Source organism: Leopardus geoffroyi, chromosome D3, assembly GCF_018350155.1.
Source record: "Leopardus geoffroyi isolate Oge1 chromosome D3, O.geoffroyi_Oge1_pat1.0, whole genome shotgun sequence".
In the NCBI taxonomy this organism is placed as follows: Eukaryota; Metazoa; Chordata; class Mammalia; order Carnivora; family Felidae; genus Leopardus; species Leopardus geoffroyi.
Genome location: NC_059339.1, coordinates 34,419,755 through 34,437,124, shown reverse-complemented (window position 1 = coordinate 34,437,124; position 17,370 = coordinate 34,419,755). Strand labels below are relative to the sequence as shown.

General features: G+C 36.5%; 1 protein-coding gene across 2 annotated transcripts in view; it reads left to right on the top strand.

Moving 5' to 3' along the window:
* Positions 1-16,903, top strand: part of VAPA (VAMP associated protein A) — a 45,918-nt gene extending 29,015 nt beyond the window's left edge. The window contains exons 5-7 of one of the 2 annotated variants that reach the window (XM_045459256.1): positions 8,174-8,308; positions 12,829-13,002; positions 16,122-16,903. In XM_045459256.1, the coding sequence (XP_045315212.1) occupies positions 8,174-8,308; positions 12,829-13,002; positions 16,122-16,280 (468 nt within the window). In that variant the 3' untranslated portion in view covers positions 16,281-16,903. The remainder of the gene's footprint in view (positions 1-8,173; positions 8,309-12,828; positions 13,003-16,121) is intronic. The other variant, XM_045459257.1, reaches the window with a different exon arrangement.
* The last annotated feature ends 467 nt before the right edge of the window (positions 16,904-17,370 follow it).

The window sequence follows — 17,370 nt, the reverse complement described above, 5'->3', positions numbered from 1 at the left end:
AGAGTCCCTGAATGGTAACTAGGTGTCAGTCAAATTATTTGTGTTTTTTAATGCTCTTTTAAAGGCATGTTGAGGTATTTGCCAAAAATAAAAAATGTAAATGCATATATTCTTACTGGAAAGTGGGGGTTCAGTGGCATGTTTATGCTTCCCATTTGTAGTCTACTCTGTCTTTTGCCAATGCTGCTAGAAAGCTCATAGCTTGCATAGCTCTTAGTATTGGAACTGAGAAAACGTAAATAGCACATTGTCTGGGTTGACTAATAATATGTTATTTTTTCCCAGTTTTATTGAGATATAGTTGACATATAATATTGTACAAGTTCAACGTGTACAACATAATGACTTAACATACATATATTGTGAAATGATTGCCATAATAAGTTTAGTTAACATCCATTATGCCATTTAGATACAAAAAAGGAAAAAAAAATGTTTTTTTCCTTGTGATGAGATCTCTTAGGATTTACTGTCTTAACTTTCAAATATACCATACACCTGTGTTAGGTATAGTCATCATGTTGTGCATTACATCCCCAGGACTTAATTTGTCTCTTAATTGGAAGTATCATACTTTTTGACCACCTTCAACAAGATCCCCCATCTCCCTACCCCCTGCCTCTGGTAACCACAAATGTGATCTCTTTTTCCATAGGTTTGTTTTGTTTTTGTTTTTTAGATACCACATATAAGTGAGATCAGACAATATTTGTCTTTCTCTGACTTACTTAGTACAGTGCCCTCAGGGTCCATCCGTACTGTCACAGATGGCAGGATTTCCTTTTTTGTGACTGAATGATATTCCATTTTATTCCTCTCCCTCCCTCTCCCCCCATATATATCACAACTGCTCTATTCACTCATCAGTCAGTAGCCATTTAGGTTGTTTTCATGTTTTGACTGTTGTAAATAATATTGCAGTGAACATGGGGATGCCAATATCTCTTTGATGTAGTGTTTTTGTTTCCTTTGGATCTGTTCCCCAAAGTAAAACTGAATGGAATAAGGATTGACTTACTTGAAAAGCACACTTGGATATTTCCTCACTTGGAGTTATATGTCAGCTTTTATAATGCCTTAATAAACGTAGTACGAACTGGCTTTTTATCTGGACTTCTGTTATACTCTGTGTAGCAGACAGTTTGAGAGGCTAACTGTGAAAAAGGCTGGAACGCAAGTACTTGATATTGTTGCTTAAGAGGAAAAAGCCAGACCAGAAGTTGATGGAAGTGATATGGCTATGATAGTAGTGCCTAGCTGTTTCAAGTACCCCATAGAGGAGACTAGTAATCCAAGAAAGTGGTTTTGGATCTGCTAAAGGGCTTGAGTAAGTACTGAGTGGAATTTCTGGAGTCCCATACCGTGGAGCATGAACAGAAATAGTTTGGCCCTGGAACCTTTTCAGAGCAGGTATTATTAGTAACCTAAGGTCTGTTCAGTAATTTCAAAGTACTTCAGACGCTATCTGCCTCTGAGCCTAGATGAACTAGCTGCAGAATGTATTTCTGCTAATAGAACTACTTGGGCTTGTGGTGTAGTTACTACCTATTTATTTATTTTTTTTTTTTTTTAAATTTTTTTTCAACATTTATTCATTTTTGGGACAGAGAGAGACAGAGCATGAACGGGGGAGGGGCAGAGAGAGAGGGAGACACAGAATCGGAAACAGGCTCCAGGCTCTGAGCCATCAGCCCAGAGCCTGATGCGGGGCTCGAACTCACGGACCGCGAGATCGTGACCTGGCTGAAGTCGGACGCCTAACCGACTGCGCCACCCAGGCGCCCCAGTTACTACCTATTTAAATGGTAAGGAGTAAGTGTTAAAGGTAATGATTTTTTTTTAAAACATTTTATTTGAAAAAACTTCAAACAGTTACAAAGGTACAGTGAGCCCGTTAACCCCTGACCAGCTTTAAGTTACCAGTTTATTGTTAACCTTCTTTTATCTAACCCTCACCACTTTTCATTTCACGTATTAAGACAAACCCATACGTAATATAATTTTGTCTGTAACTATTTTGGTATATATCATTCAAAGGTAACTTTAAAAAAAGGAAAAATAATTTAATGACTGTACTATTCATCAAGCTTTTAAAATTAGCTTAAGGTATCATTTAATATCAAACTATTCAGGCAGCATTCAAATTTGTCTCACAGATGCCATTTGTTTTGCAGTTTGTTTCAGTTGAGATTCAAATAAAACCTATATACTGCTATTGGAGGATATGGGTCCTGAATCTCTTTAATCTGTAGATTCCCTCTCTGTTTTTCTCTTGCAAATTGTTTGTTGAAGAAGCTGGCTTTGTCTTACAGACTTTCCCCATAGACTAGATTTTGCTGATTGCATCTTTTTGTGGTGTCGTTTAACTTTTCTTGTTTCGTATATCCTAAAATCAGATCTAGAGGTTTGATCAGATTTTGATTTGTTGTTGCTGGCTGGGGAGAGGCAAGACTGCTTTGTGGGTGTTGATACATTCTCTCAAGGAGGCATATAATGTTGGGTTGTTTTTTGTTAAGTTCACTAACCACTGGTGTGCAGTGTGTGGGTGAGTGGTTCTCAGCCAGGGATAATTGCCCTTGAGGGGACATTTGTCAATCTGGAGACATTTTTGGTTTTCTCAACTAGGCATCTAGTTGGTAGAGGCCAGGGATGCTGCTCAGCTCCTGTGGTGCCTAAGACTGCACTCACAAGGAATTATCTGGCCCCAAACAACAATAAAATCAAAATTGAGAAGCTATAGTTTAGTATATTAATTTATTTAAGATTGCATAATGATATTTTGTTATTCTTCATTTTATTAGTTACATTTGTAGACAGAAATTTGGCTCATCTAATATTTGGTTATTTATTCAGTGGTATAGAGTTTGCAAAGGCAAGGGAAATTTCCTGTCTTTCTCTTGAGTTCTGGGTTTTCAAAAAATGAGTTGGTCACAAGCGTCCCTCTGATGTGACTACAATCAGTCAGCCTCCCTTCCTCCTTCTTTCCCTCCCCTTTTCCCTCCCTCTTTCCCACATTATTGTAAACTCATGGACTTGAACATGTTTGTGTTTCAACTCCTTGCAGTTACTATCAGTATTAATCTCATATATAGGAGCCTCCTCTTGTTTGTTCCTGAGTCCTTTTACTATAGTTGTCTTTGGGAATCTTTTTTCTTTTAATTGGAAGTTTTTATTTAAATTTACTAAGTTAACATAAATGGTAAAACTGGTTTTAGGTGTAGAATTTAGTGATTCATTACTTACATATAAGACCCAGTGCTCATCACAAAAGTGCCTCCTTAATACCCATCACCCAGAGAATTTTCTTGGTGTCTAGTATGGCAAGATATTTCCAGGCCCAGACCTGGAATCATTCCCTTCTTTCACAAGCTCTGAAACTTTTCAGTGGGAGATGGTATTTGAAGACCACAGTCTGGGCACTGGGGTAAAACAATGATTTTTAGTTTTGTCAGACTTTGTGTAAGACCATTCTTCTGGCCAAGATTAGAATGGGAACCTGATTGTCATTTGAAGACACTTCTTTAGATGGTAAAAGTTTAATGTTAAAATCATCCTATGTGTTAGCAGCACATAGGATGATGTGTCTCCTTTTATTTCTTATGGTAGTGATTGGATCTTATGATTGGGATATGTTTTTGGAGATGTAGGATAACTTAAAATGTGTAAAATCCAACCCTGACCCTGGGTACCCAGCAGGTATCCAGTGAATCAGTAAGTTGCAGTTGTCATGTATGGTCTCTGTTGGCTTGCTAGCCTTGCTGTCATGATTCCTTGATGGGTATTTTTTTTTTTTTTAATTTTCTTCACATGTATTTACTTTTGAGAGAGAGAGAGAGAGAGAGAGAGAGAGAGAGAGACTGAGCACAGGTAGAGTAGGGACAGAGAGAGAGAGGGAGACACAGAATCTGAAGCAGGCTCCAGGCTCTGAGCCACCAGCCCAGAGCCCGACGCGGGGCTCGAACTCACAGACTGAGATCATGACCTGAGCCAAAGTCGATGCTTAACCGACTGAGCCACCCAGGAGCCCCTGATGGGGATTTTTAAGTGTTCGGAATTCACCTTTCCAGTTTTGCACATAAAATGAGACTTTTAATATTTCAATATATCAGTATTTCAGATTTTTTTTTTTTAAATTTTTTTAACGTTTTATTTATTTTTGAGACAGAGAGAGACAGAGCATGAACGGGGGAGGGGCAGAGAGAGAGGGAGACACAGAATCTGAAGCAGGCTCCAGGCTCTGAGCCACCAGCCCAGAGCCCGACGCGGGGCTCGAACTCACGGACCGTGAGATCGTGACCTGAGCTGAAGTCGGACGCTTAACCGACTGCGCCACCCAGGCGCCCCCAGTATTTCAAATTTATACACTTCAAATGTATAAAAAAATTGCATCTATACTATCTAGAGGTGGCCTTAATTGAGTAATGTGCTTGTTTTAAAAAGATGGACTGAAACACAGTTGTTTTATAAGGCAGTATTTCCCAAAGTGTATTGGGTTGAAAGGGTTATGTGGTCCAGTGAATTTGGAAAAATACTACAAGTACTATGTCTCCCAATAAACACATTGCACATATGCATATTAATGGTCCTGAATAAAGGAAATATGTTAATCCAAAATTTTTTTAATGTAATTCTCATAAATATCGATGTTCTGCAAAATACGCTTTGGAGAAACACTGATTATTACTGCTTAAATGCATTCTTGTAGTGCTACTAATCTGCAGATGCTACAAGAAATCTTCATTATTGAGAAGGACAACCTGAGAAGCACACCCCCAAGTTCTTTCAGAGTGGTTAGGTGACTTTCTGTCAACTCACCTGTTTAATACTGCTTCTCATCTTTTGTAGAAAATAAGAAGCCTCAAAGTAACCAAATCTGGTATATAGTTTTTCTTACTTATTATAACTTTATGTATAAAGTTTTTGTTTATTTATTATAACAACTATAATATGTAATATTTAACAATTGAGAAAATCTTATACATGTAAATATATATTTATAAATATATATAAATAATATATAAATACATATAAAACACCCTTTTTTTATAGTACTTTATTCATGTTGATAACTGTGTCTTGCCATTTCCAAGTCAGTATTGTCTATAGATGAAGTTTATAAACCTGTTTAAATACCTTAGTATGTTTGACGTACTAGCTTCTTTCTAGCATTATAGATAAAGTTACAAAATTACTTAACACCCTTTTTCTGTATATTTACCTTCAGTTTAGCGTGAAGCTTGCTGTTAGGAAATTAGGGCATTCTTCTTCTTCTTATTTTAAATGTTTGTTTATTTTGAGAGAGAGAGAGAGAGAGAATATGTGCCTGTGCGTGCAAGCAAAGGAGAGGCAGAAAGAGAGGGAAAGAGAGAATCCCAAGCAGTGGGGCTCAGTCCTCCAGACCATGAGATCATGACCTGAGCTAAATCAAGAGTCAGTTGCTTAACTGTCTGAGCCCTGGAAATTAGGGCATTATTCAGTGGTGTTATACTTAGACAAAGTTTGTTAGTTTACTACAAATAAATTGATAAAATGCTATATGAAGCTGAATCCTCACTTTGACAAATTGATTAAAGATGACACTCCCTTATTCAAGGAAGATACATGTAAAAAATGTTATGAGGGGCGTCTGGGTGTCTCAGTCAGTTGAGCGTCTGGCTTCAGCTCATGTCATGATCTCACAGTTCATGTGTTCGAGTCCCACGTCAGGCTCTGTGCTGGCAGCTCGGAGCCTGGAGCCTGCTCAGATTCTGTGTCTCCCTCTCTCTCTGCCCCGCCCCTGCTTGCACTCTGTTTCTTTGTCTCTCAAAAATAAATAAACATTAAAAGGTAATGTATATTTTTAAAAGTAGAGTACAAATACATTTTTTAGTTTATAGTTAAGATCACTGTAAATTCCTTGATCATTTGGCCCTTTGTTCTTTTTTAATTTATTAATATGTTATAAAAAGTATGTTAATTTAAGCAGAATTTCAGTTTAGTTTTTAACTAAATTAACTAAGTTGTTGGTGACAACTTCAGGTTTAATATACTTTCTTTAAGGGTGACATGTGTACTTTGTATTTAGCCTTATTTACTGGTCAGAGCAGTTGAGATGTATATCCACTTAGTGGTCCCTTACACATTTAAAGCGTTGATCATTGGCATTTTTGATCTTTAGTAGTCAACTCAGAAGAATTTGGTTAGTATCCACAAAGCAGATAACACAGTAGCTGTCAGAGTTGCTGATGCTGTCTTCTCCAAGTTGCTATCCTGTAGATAGCAGGTTTCAAACTCTGATGTTGAGTCAGTGTATCTTACATTAACCACCCCATCCCACTTTCCCGTTGTGCTCCCAGCACCTTACCCATCTTGCTCCCAAAAGGAGTAGATGGGCATTTAATTACATCATGTAAGTGAACCTTACCTGTTTGAGGATCTGGATCTTTTAGGTTTGCTGTTAGTTTTAAGGCATTTACATGTTCTAAGAATAGTGGAAAAGGAAGTGTTACTATTTTGTTGATTTCTTTAGGTTTGTAGGACCTTGATACTGAATATATAAAAAAAAAAAGACTGAAGTTCTGTGGTAAGAAAGGTACCGGCTTTAGAAGTGTATAGTGCTTGGGTTCTTGTTTTTAAAATTTTTGTAATTTAAAGAAATCATTTCTTGACAGAACAGTTCTAATTTATTTGAGCCATCATTAGAGTGGGCTTCTTTTTGGGACATAGTTCTTTGATCTGCATCATAGATGGAGTGACCTAGGATTTCAGGAACCTTTTTGTCATAAATGAAGGTGCTACTAATAATTATTCCAGGGCAGCAAGCATTAACTAATACTGTCCTTAAGTGTGCTAAAATTTGTGGTCATCCTAGTTTTAGGGAATGCAGGTCTTTGGATATATTTCAGTAAATTAATGGCAGAAAGTCTTTGAGTTGAGTTGTGTTCAGCACAGGAGCCATTCAGCATGTTCCCTGAGTTGTTGACAGCTGGAGGAGGCAGAGGATACTAAAGTGTTGACTATTTTATATTTTACAAAGTTGGGTTCTTGGAATTATTAGCTCTTTTTAGTTATTATCAACTGTGTATTATGAAATCTAGTGTTTATTTAGTGGAAGTGTTTTTTTTTCATGATTGAATGTGGTTTTAATTAGCTTGTTATTTGTGATGTTTTATCACCTATCTAATTCTTTGTGTTCCGTTAAAAATTTTTTTGGTTTATTTTGAGGCCTCCAATTATTCTTGATGTTTGTCAGATTTCCTAAATGTATTGCATTTCATTTATGCCCTCCATTTAATATATGTTAATGACATATTTTCTAGGAAAAAATATCAGTTTATCTTAATGAAGACTAATGGATTGTCAAGAACAAGGATTTTCTGTGGTCTTCTGTATAAAGATGTTTTATGATTAAATATACATTGTTTTGTATTGAGACAAAGAACAGATTGGGGACTGCATTATTAAGTGAGATGGAGTTCTCATAGTCATATACAGTGATCTCTAGATGTCAATAAGTATTATTTATGAGTGTGTTTCAACTTTTTGGTATCATATTATTTTCATCTATATTAAAGGAATTTGAGAAAATAGGAATAAAACTATGGAGATACTGGTAAACCGGAATGTTATGTGCATCCTTAAGTTTGTTTATTGGTCCTGGGAAGGGTGTGTGTGTGTGTGTGTGTGTGTGTGTGTGTGTGTGTGTGTGTGTGTGTTGAGTACAGGGCAGGTTTATAAAATAAATTTTTTGAACCTAAAGGGGAAAAATACATTTAATTTAAAATTGTTCAGGCTGAGTGTCACCAAAGGTAAGAAAATATCAAGTGCTTGTTTTTCAAATATTGACAAGGATTGATTAGCAATGAAAATTAAGAGTGCAAAATTAGAAGGTATTCATTTTAGGACAACATGAGGCGAACATAAATTGAATAAGGATTATACATTTAATTAGTATAATGCAAATTGATCTTAGGTAATTTTGTTTGGGAAATAATATAAAAAGCTAGTTCAGAAACTGTTGTATTTTTTGCTTTAACATAGTTATTATTAGTGTTCTATCTTAATGCATAATATATTTTTATAGAATAAAATGTGAATGTTTTAGAGCCTAATGATTTCTCTGTTAGTCATTCCCAGTACCATGCAGGAGAAGTCAGTTTGTGAATCTGAGAATATGTTTCCCATGCTACCTCAGGGTATAACTCCACCAGGGACTGCTCCGGCTGTCGCTTCAATAAGCAGCATCAACAACACAGTTCCAACACCTGCCAGTTATAATACGAAGAATGACCCCAGGGGACTCAGTGTGTTCAAACAGGAGAAGCAGAAGGTTTGTTTTAGGGAGCTAACAGCTATAGGAGTCTGCTAGTGTTACTGGTTACGTTAATGTAGTTACCTAGCACGTATATGGTATTGAGTGTATTATGTGAAGCAGATAGAATTGACATTTTAGCCATGTTTAAAAATACAATAGAACCACAAATTGTTTGAAAATCATGCACTGAAACTATTCTCTGTTCTAAAAAAGCAAATTGAATACTTAATAAAATCTCAGTAGTGAGCAGGACAAATGGAAGTTGAACATTATTATGAAGTTGGTATAATTTTTTCTTTCATTGAGATTTGGGGCTCATTCTCTAAAAAAGGAGTTAGGAGTTTATTTGAATAGATGAGCAGTAAAGGTAGGAGCTGGCAAATGTTGCTATCCAGGCAAGTATTTTGTCATATATATTTTTAAAAAAGATAAATAAAATTACTATTTTATATTTTGTTATCAAACACGAATAATGGTAACCCCTCTTTAACTGTTATTGTTAGTTATTTACAGTACCCATGGTAGGAGGATTTGTGGTTAAACCCTAAATATCTTAGGTCATAGTTGAACGCGTGTGTTTGTATGTGTGTGTGTGTGCAGTTAACATTCACTCAAGTAAGATGACAGCACATCAATAAGATAAATGGTGACTTTGGGTGGTGTAATGGTTGCTATATGATTCTCTTTACCATTGTTTGCTTGCTAGAAACTTCGGGAACCCCATAGTTTGAACAGGTTGGTTATACTTTGATTTGGCTTTGCAGAGAATATGTATACTAAGGCTTAAAAATTTGATCCTTTATCTAAATGTCTAATACTTTATTGATTTTGTGATTTTAGTTACTTATTTCTGGGAATCATGATTCTACAGAAATAGTAAATTGGTTTTTTAGAGTGAAAATAAGTCTTCAGTAACCTTGTCATTCAAATACTCTCTCTTCCCAGGTTAAGGCCTTAATTATGCCTCTGACAGTTTTATGCCATAGCTGTTAATGTTAGTCTTGTAATTCCCTTTGTGTACATTTATACCACTTAACTGCTAATACTCACAAGAACGTAACCCTGTAGTTAAATTCTTTAGCTCCTTTGTCCTTCTCAGGGCTTCACTTGCAAACACCTGTTTTGCCTTCTATTTTACTTTTCCCCTTCTGTTTCCAATCCCTTGCTCTCTTTTTCTGATTACCTCTAACAGGAATAATTTAAAATATTAGAATTGAAATTCTGAAGGTTGTTAAAAAGGAATACGGAAGTGAATGGATGGAAAGGGATTAATGCAGAGAGGCTCAATAATCTAAAATAGTGGAAAATGTACAAGATGTGGCATAGTTTCTTGTCTTACTTTATACCATGGCCTTGACCTTCCCATTTATTCTAGTTTGTAGTGTTAAATATAATGTTCATATACTGTTACTATTCATCAAGTTTCCTAAGAGTCACAGCATGTTGAATCCTTCTAGTGTGCTTGTTTCATGGTTCTCAGAGCAACCAGTCTCCTCTTTCTGGACCAGTTTCTGAAGCAACTCTCAAGGAATGAGCTGTTTTCCTGGAGCCAAACCTCACTAATGGAGCTCCTGAATGGAAGTATATACTTAAAGTCCCAGCAGCCTTAGTGTTCCCATCAGGCTCTTCAGATGGTTGCTACATGAATGACTCAGCCCCCTGCCCTTTTTTTTTTTTAACTCACAATTAAGTTAGGTTATATATGCTTATACTTTAAATATACACAAATAAATTAGATTTCATTGCATCTGCTACGTATGTTGACTGGTTTGTAGGGGGCCTAAATAATAGTATCTGGTGGAAGTGTACTCCAAGTAACTTGTTTTATGTCTTACTTGATTCACTGTTGAAAATGTGTTTAAGCTTCACTGTATCCTTTGTGTTCTATATGTTTATGCTCCACAAATTGGTTATGACATTTTCCTTTTGTTATAAAAGCAGTATAACATTAAGAAAAATTTCAGTGAAAAAGAAAAATCAAATTCTACCAACCATGAGAGATATTTGTTGACATGTTATTTAAAATGCTGGAGAGAGGGAAGCTACCCATCAAATGTGTAACAAGAGTGAGATGTTTATTTATTTATTATTTTTTGAGAGAGTGTGCACACATGTACACACAAGCCGGGGAGGGGCAGAGGGAAAGAGAGAATATCAAGCCGGCCCCACACTGAGCATGGAGCTCTATGGGCTCCATTTCATGACCTTGAGATAGTGACCTGAGCTGAACTCAAGAGTTGGAGGCTTAACTGACTGAACCACCCAGGCATCCTAAGTAATTTTAGTTAGGCACAGAATAGAGTAATTAATTTCACCATGTCATTTAAAATGATAAAACATATACATATAAATGGATAACGATAAAAATGTTACAGTGCATGCTGGTTTTATAAAATGTGCATATGAGAAAATATTGGAAGATACTATTTGAATTTTTTTTTTTTAACATTTATTTATTTTTGAGAGACAGAGACAGAGCACGAGCAGGGGAGGGGCAGAGAGAGAGAGAGAGAGGGAGACACAGAATCCGAAGCAGGCTGCAGGCTCTGAGCAAGCTGTCAGCACAGAACCTGATGTGGGACTCAAACCCATGAACTCTGTGAGGTCATGACCTGAGCCGAAGTTGGATCCTCAACTGACTGAGCCACCCAGGCGCCCCTGGAAGATACTATTTAAATAATAGTTGGGCTGAGTTGATGAGATTGGTAGTTTCCTCTCCTTCCCTCTCATAATTCTAAATTTTCTGGAATTTAAAGAATTTATTTAAAAATAAAAAAGCCAGTTGTGAAGATTTTGAGGATTCTACATTTTAATTTTTTTCTCTTATTGGCCTCATGTATCTCCTCTTAATTTTTAGTCAACATTCTGGTATGAGTCTATTTTTTTCCAAATTCTTAGAACCTGAGGATTCTTTAGTTGGCGTAGTATTGACTGTTGGTTTCATCTTTATAGAGGAAGGCAGTGAACTGCCCTTATTTTCAGAATTTGGACTTGTTCTAGGTTGGAATCGGAGCATACTTGAAAAGTCATTTTGAAATGAATTCTAATTACTGTTAAGGGAAAGAGTAAGAAGATTGGTGGAGAGAAGATAGATCTGATACAGATTTTTAATAATAGAGAGGGACAAGGGAGGATAGGGTGAAGAACAAGAAAGCTAGCAAGAGAAAAACTCAGAGGAGGAAATTGGAAGTAGGCTTCTTAGAAACCCATCACAGCCTGAGAAGCTTCTGAAGGAAAATATAAAACTCTTGAGTGTTGACAGGTCAGATAATGTGGTGTTGTACATTGGAACCTCATTATAACATTATTAATTTTTAATGGATTTAGGGATAGTGATCAAATCACATTCCCTTCATAAGAAATACTAGTTTTACCCCTTGAACAAACAACTATTTACATTTAATATAAATTTGGAACCTGGGATGGTGTGATAGGTGTATAACCTATAATTAAATCTTACTGAGGACTGTGGAATGCCATAAAGTTGAAGTGTTTTTTTAGAGCTTATATCTGAATAAAACAATTTTTAAAATATAACGTGTTACATTTCTAGCAAGTAAAATTTTAGTTAAAGAGATGATTCATTGCACTAATAACTGTTAAGATGTGTGTGTGATGGTATAAATGACTTAAGGGCAAAGGATATTGAGGCACGTTAGACCACAGGCTCAGGAACGCTTACTTAATTAGGCACTGCCCTAGATGTTTACCTGTATTGGGTAAGCTGGTAAGAATGACAATTTTGGGGCTCACAGTTTTAAAGCTGTCTGAGTGCTATGGTGATTCCATATTAAGTTTCATGAGTTAAAGCAAACAGTGTTCAAAATGATTTGAAAGAATCATTTACGTTTAACTCCCCTTCTCTTTTTTTCCCCATGATATGTTTGTGTTCATTATCTCCCCTCTAGTGTTTATATCCTTCAATTATTTTTCCCATTAATAGAAGTTAGGTTTTCTTTTAAATGTTTTTCTTAGGTAGTCTCCTAATTTCATTGGAATTATTACGATAATGTCCCCCCCCCCCAATCTCATTTGAATTGCAGAATCAGAGCACTAAAAATGACCTTCATATTTGGATTTTGGTTGGCGTCAGTCAGCATACTTTCATTGAATAACCACTCTTGGCCAAAGTGCTGGGTTTAGGGGTAAATGCAAAGAGAAATGACTCTTGCTCTCCTAGCCTTTGAAGTGTTGTAGGAAAGAACATCAAAAATACATTATTATAATATATGATAAGTGCTATGGTAGAGGTAAGTGCAGAGGGTTTGGGGACTAGAGGAGGGAGTGGGCTGCTTATTTTGACTTTTCTAACTGCCGACCTTTATTGATTTAGTCCTTCTAAAAATTGTTCACAGATGACTGTAATGTTTGGAATTAAAAAAAAATTTGTATTAATGGAATCACAACCTCAAAAATTTGCATTTAAATAATTTTTTTGGAAAAGAAAAGTGTGGAGTTTCAACTTGTATTTATTTGTTTAAAATCTCTAAGGAGATTTGGTTAGTTAAAAAAGTCCCACTGTCTTTGTAATACAGAATGATCTGGAACCCAGCAAAACTGTTCCACTGAATGCCTCTAAACAAGATGGACCCATGCCAAAACCGCATAGTGTTTCACTCAATGATACTGAAACAAGGAAACTCATGGAAGAATGTAAAAGACTTCAGGGAGAAATGATGAAACTATCAGAAGAAAATCGACACCTGAGAGTAAGTTGCTTTTTGAAAATAAGTTGGGTTAAATGAAGGCATAGGATATGTGAATATTATTAGGCCATTTTATCTGTCCGTTTTTAAATTTATCCTTGGTCAGTTCTTTTTTTCCAATTTGATTATATCTTTGCTTCCTACTCTGGCCTCTTTTACAGTTTTACCATGGCTTCTCATTGCCTGCAGGTTCCTTCCCTACTAGATGTCTTAGTTATTTGTGATCTGGCCTGTGGCATTAAGCTTCCTCTCTTGTTAGTAACTTCCTTCACATATGCCCTAGTCATGTGAAGCGCCTGAAATGGTGCTGCCCCACAAAGTAGGGACATAGGAGGCTGTTCAGCACTTGAAATGGGGTTTGAATTGAGACACGTTGGGAGTGTAAAATACTCCTTGATTTATTCGACTTAGTACAGAAAAGTAAAATAGATCTTTTTTATATTGTTATTTATTGAAATAGTATTTTGGTTAAATGGGATTGAATAAAATGGAATATATTGGATTGAATTTTGGTTCTGTTGGATTGCATTTTATTATTAAAATTCATTTAACCATTTTCTTTTTACCTTTTCAATGTGTTGTTAGAAAATGTAAAAGTATGTAAGTGGCTCACATTTGAAGCTCAGATTATGTTTGTATTGGACAGCGTTGGACTAGAGTATCCTGAAGAAGCCTCTCTGATTATGATCTCTTTTTTGCTTTCTCAAATTTTTCCTTCTGACTGGAATGTCCTGAAATCCTGTTCTGCCCTGACCAGCATTTTCATACATGTGCTCTTGTCTTTTGGTACTCGGTTCTTGTCATCTTTTCAGTATAACCTTTTCTAGGACTTTCTTCCCCTTAGAAGACAAGAAACACGGTTTTGGAATGCTGTCTCCTTTGTTTCTGTGAAGACTCTGTCAAGTTACTGTTCCTGTTTGTCAGAGGTCTTTCTCCCTCTAGTGGGCGGTAGTGCTTTTGGGGGCAAGGACTGTACTCATTCATCTTTGCATTCATAGAACATGCATACAGTAGTCATTCATATATATGAATAAATGGATGAACTGGTGAATGAGGACTAATTTGAATATGTGTGGAGTGTATTAATAATACGCCTTTGAAAAATAATTACTTATTTCAAGACCTGAATACTTTTAAATTACCTTTTTTAGGCTTTGAAGCTTTTTGTATCAAAAGTAGATGATACAAAAATGTATAGAAGTAATAAATAAGCTAAATGAAGGGACTTAATCTACATTTGATTATTCCATCTGTTAGATGTATATAGAACTATATGTACTCTGGATCAGAAGCACTGTATCTTGAATTGATCTGTGCTGAAATAATTGTCTCTTCCTGTTTCACAGTACCCCTCAGGGGCCCCCAGCACCTCTCTGGATAGTGGAAAGATTATCTTCATTTCACACCTATATCTACACACCATAGATTTTTAAGGATGCTGTTTTCGTTACCTTTATTTTATCTGCCATGACGTCCGTGGCACAGTTCTCTTCTTTGATGAAAGATGTGCTCCTTAGCATACTCAGTACATTTGTTCCTCTCTTTGCGGGAGGGGAGAAGTGGAAATAGTAAGAATAGCATAAGTAGGGCAGGGCTGGAAAACAGGAAGAGTGGACGGGGAGAGAGGTGAGTGAGATTTGGGTGCTGGTCTCTCTTTATAGGCTGATGTTCTGTAGGAGATGTTATTTGAAAAAAACATTCTGCTGTATAAAAGGTGAAACAAAAGAACTTGAAGACCATTGGCTTATAGAATCAGTTACAGGCCCTTTAACATTTCATACATAAGGCCCATGATAATTTGTTGGCAGATTAACTTTCTTGAACATGTCTGATCACTGTTCCTTTTTATCTCTCTAGGCCTATGGTTCTTAATCCAGGCTGTGCATCTGAATCTCTTAGCGCTTTTTAAAAATACGTATGTCTAGGCCCTCCCCAGACCTAGGAAATCAGAATCACTAGGAGGATTCTCTAAAGTTCATGCCAGGTTTGAGAATCATTGTTCTCTTCACACAGGACTAATGAACATAAGACTAAAAAAAATCCCACAAACCCTCAGAGAATCTACTAATTGCCCGTAAAACAGTATGAGCTGAGGTGGACTCTTTTACTTGGTATTAGTAAGCATACTAGAGGAATCAATGTGAGAAAAGAAAAATTAGCTTGCAGTAAGGAAGTAAAAATCTGCCCTGTCATTCATCTGGCTGGGATGATGGACACAGATAAAGTCAGTTGCCTAGGTAACAGGTATCAGTATTTTTCCCAAGGTCACACTGTGGCCGGTAAAGGGTCCTAACAACTTCCTACTTTGAGTGACTTCTGCTTTCTTACTGAGAAACCTTGTCCCCTAAAATCATACTGTCAGAAAACGTTGCTGTGTGAAATGATACCAGTAAGAACCAAGCGACCCACTCTTGTCTAGAGGATCTGAGTCACTTTGACACAGAGAAGCAGCCTTTCTCTCCAGATCTAGGGGCACGGTGTCAAAAGAGGGGGTGGGTTCTGTATACAACATTCCGTAGCTGTTGTAGTTTGTTGTTTCCGAGGAAGCAGGGTTTGGTGTCTCCTTTGTAGTCAAGACCCAGTGCTGACACAGGGGCCTCCTGCTTTGAGTTTATCAAAACACTTGTTACTTAAGTTTTATCCTGAAATTCCCTCTTCCTCCAAATCTTGTAAAATCCTGCCTTTTCTTTTTGGCCGGATAGTCCCTGTGCCTCTGCTGTGTGGATGCCCTGGTTGCAGTGTGTCCATAAACCTGTCACACCACAGCTTTGTTCCTGGTGGTCTTTGGTAACCAGTGTAAAAATACTATGGGCCACCACGGAAATCAGTGCATGCACAGAACTCTTCCTTACTTGTATTAGTACATTTTAGCAGGGTGTTTTCCTTCTGTATAAATATAGCTGTACCTGATTTTTCAGTTTGTCAGGAGTACAATTTTCAGCTCTATTTTTTAAAATCACCCTAGAAAGTCTTCTTAATGCTGGTTAGTGTGGTTAATCCCTGTTCCCATCCCAGCCACGTGCACACTGATCTGCTTTCTGCCCATAGATTTTTAGTTCGGCAGTTTTACCGTGTGCATACTTGTTTTTAAAACCTCTTTTTGTGCGTATGTTTTTTTCTAGGATGAAGGCTTAAGGCTCAGAAAGGTAGCACATTCGGATAAACCTGGATCCACCTCAGCTGCATCCTTCAGAGATAATGTCGCCAGTCCTCTTCCTTCCCTTCTTGTCGTAATTGCAGCCATTTTCATCGGGTTCTTTCTAGGGAAGTTCATCTTGTAGAGTGAAGCATGCAGAGTGCTATTTCTTTTTTTTTCTCTTGACCAGAAAAAGATTTGTTTACCTACCATTTCACTGGTAGTATGGCCCACGGTGACCATTTTTTTTTTTTTTTTTTTTTGTGTATACAGCGTCATATAGGCTTTGCCTTTAATGATCTCTTACGGTTAGAAAACACAATAAAACAAACTGTTCGGCTCCTGGACAAATTGTATATTACCAGATCATCACTAGCAGATGTCAGTTGCACATTCAGTCCTTTATGAAATTCATAAATAAAGAATTGTTCTTTCTTTGTGGTTTTAATAAGAGTTCAAGAATTGTTCAGAGTCTTGTAAATGTTATTTTAATAATCCCTTTAAATTTTATCTGTTGCTGTTACCTCTTGAAATATGATTTATTTAGATTGCTAATCCCACTCATTCAGGAAATGCCAAGAGGTATTCTGTGGGGAAATGGTGCCTCTTACAGTGTAAATTTTCTCCTTTACCTTTGCTAATATCATGGCAGAATTTTTCTTATCCCTTGTGAGGCAGTTGTTGACTGAGTTTTTCATCCTTACAATCCTGTCCCATGGTATTTAACATAAAAAAAAAAAATAAAACTGTTAACAGATTCTTGCTCGATAGCTTGTTTGTGTGTCGTGTCATTAGGTGGGGATGCCAGGGAGTCCACTGTGTGGTAATTTGAAGTTTATGATGCATAATTTTATCTTGTATTGAAACCCTTTCATATATTACAGTATTTGTAGTTAAAAGTCCTCATTCTGTTAAGGAAAGGAATTGATAACATTTCAAGCTACTTTTGGTATTTTGGAAGATTACAGTCAGTTTGTCTTCAAGATAATATAAAATAAGGAAACCCATGAGAATAAAAATACTGTAATTTTAGTCAGTTTATATGTATGTGCCTTGTGGCTCTGTTGCATTTGCTTTATCCCATTCTTAACAGTTTCTTCTAGTGTCTTCTCAAGGAAGACTAATTCTTCGTGGTTCTCGTCAAGTGCTTTTTAACCAGCCTAATAATTACTTTTATTTTAGGACATTTCATAATAATAGTTAAAAGTAGCTGTTTTTCCTATCCAATCTGACAT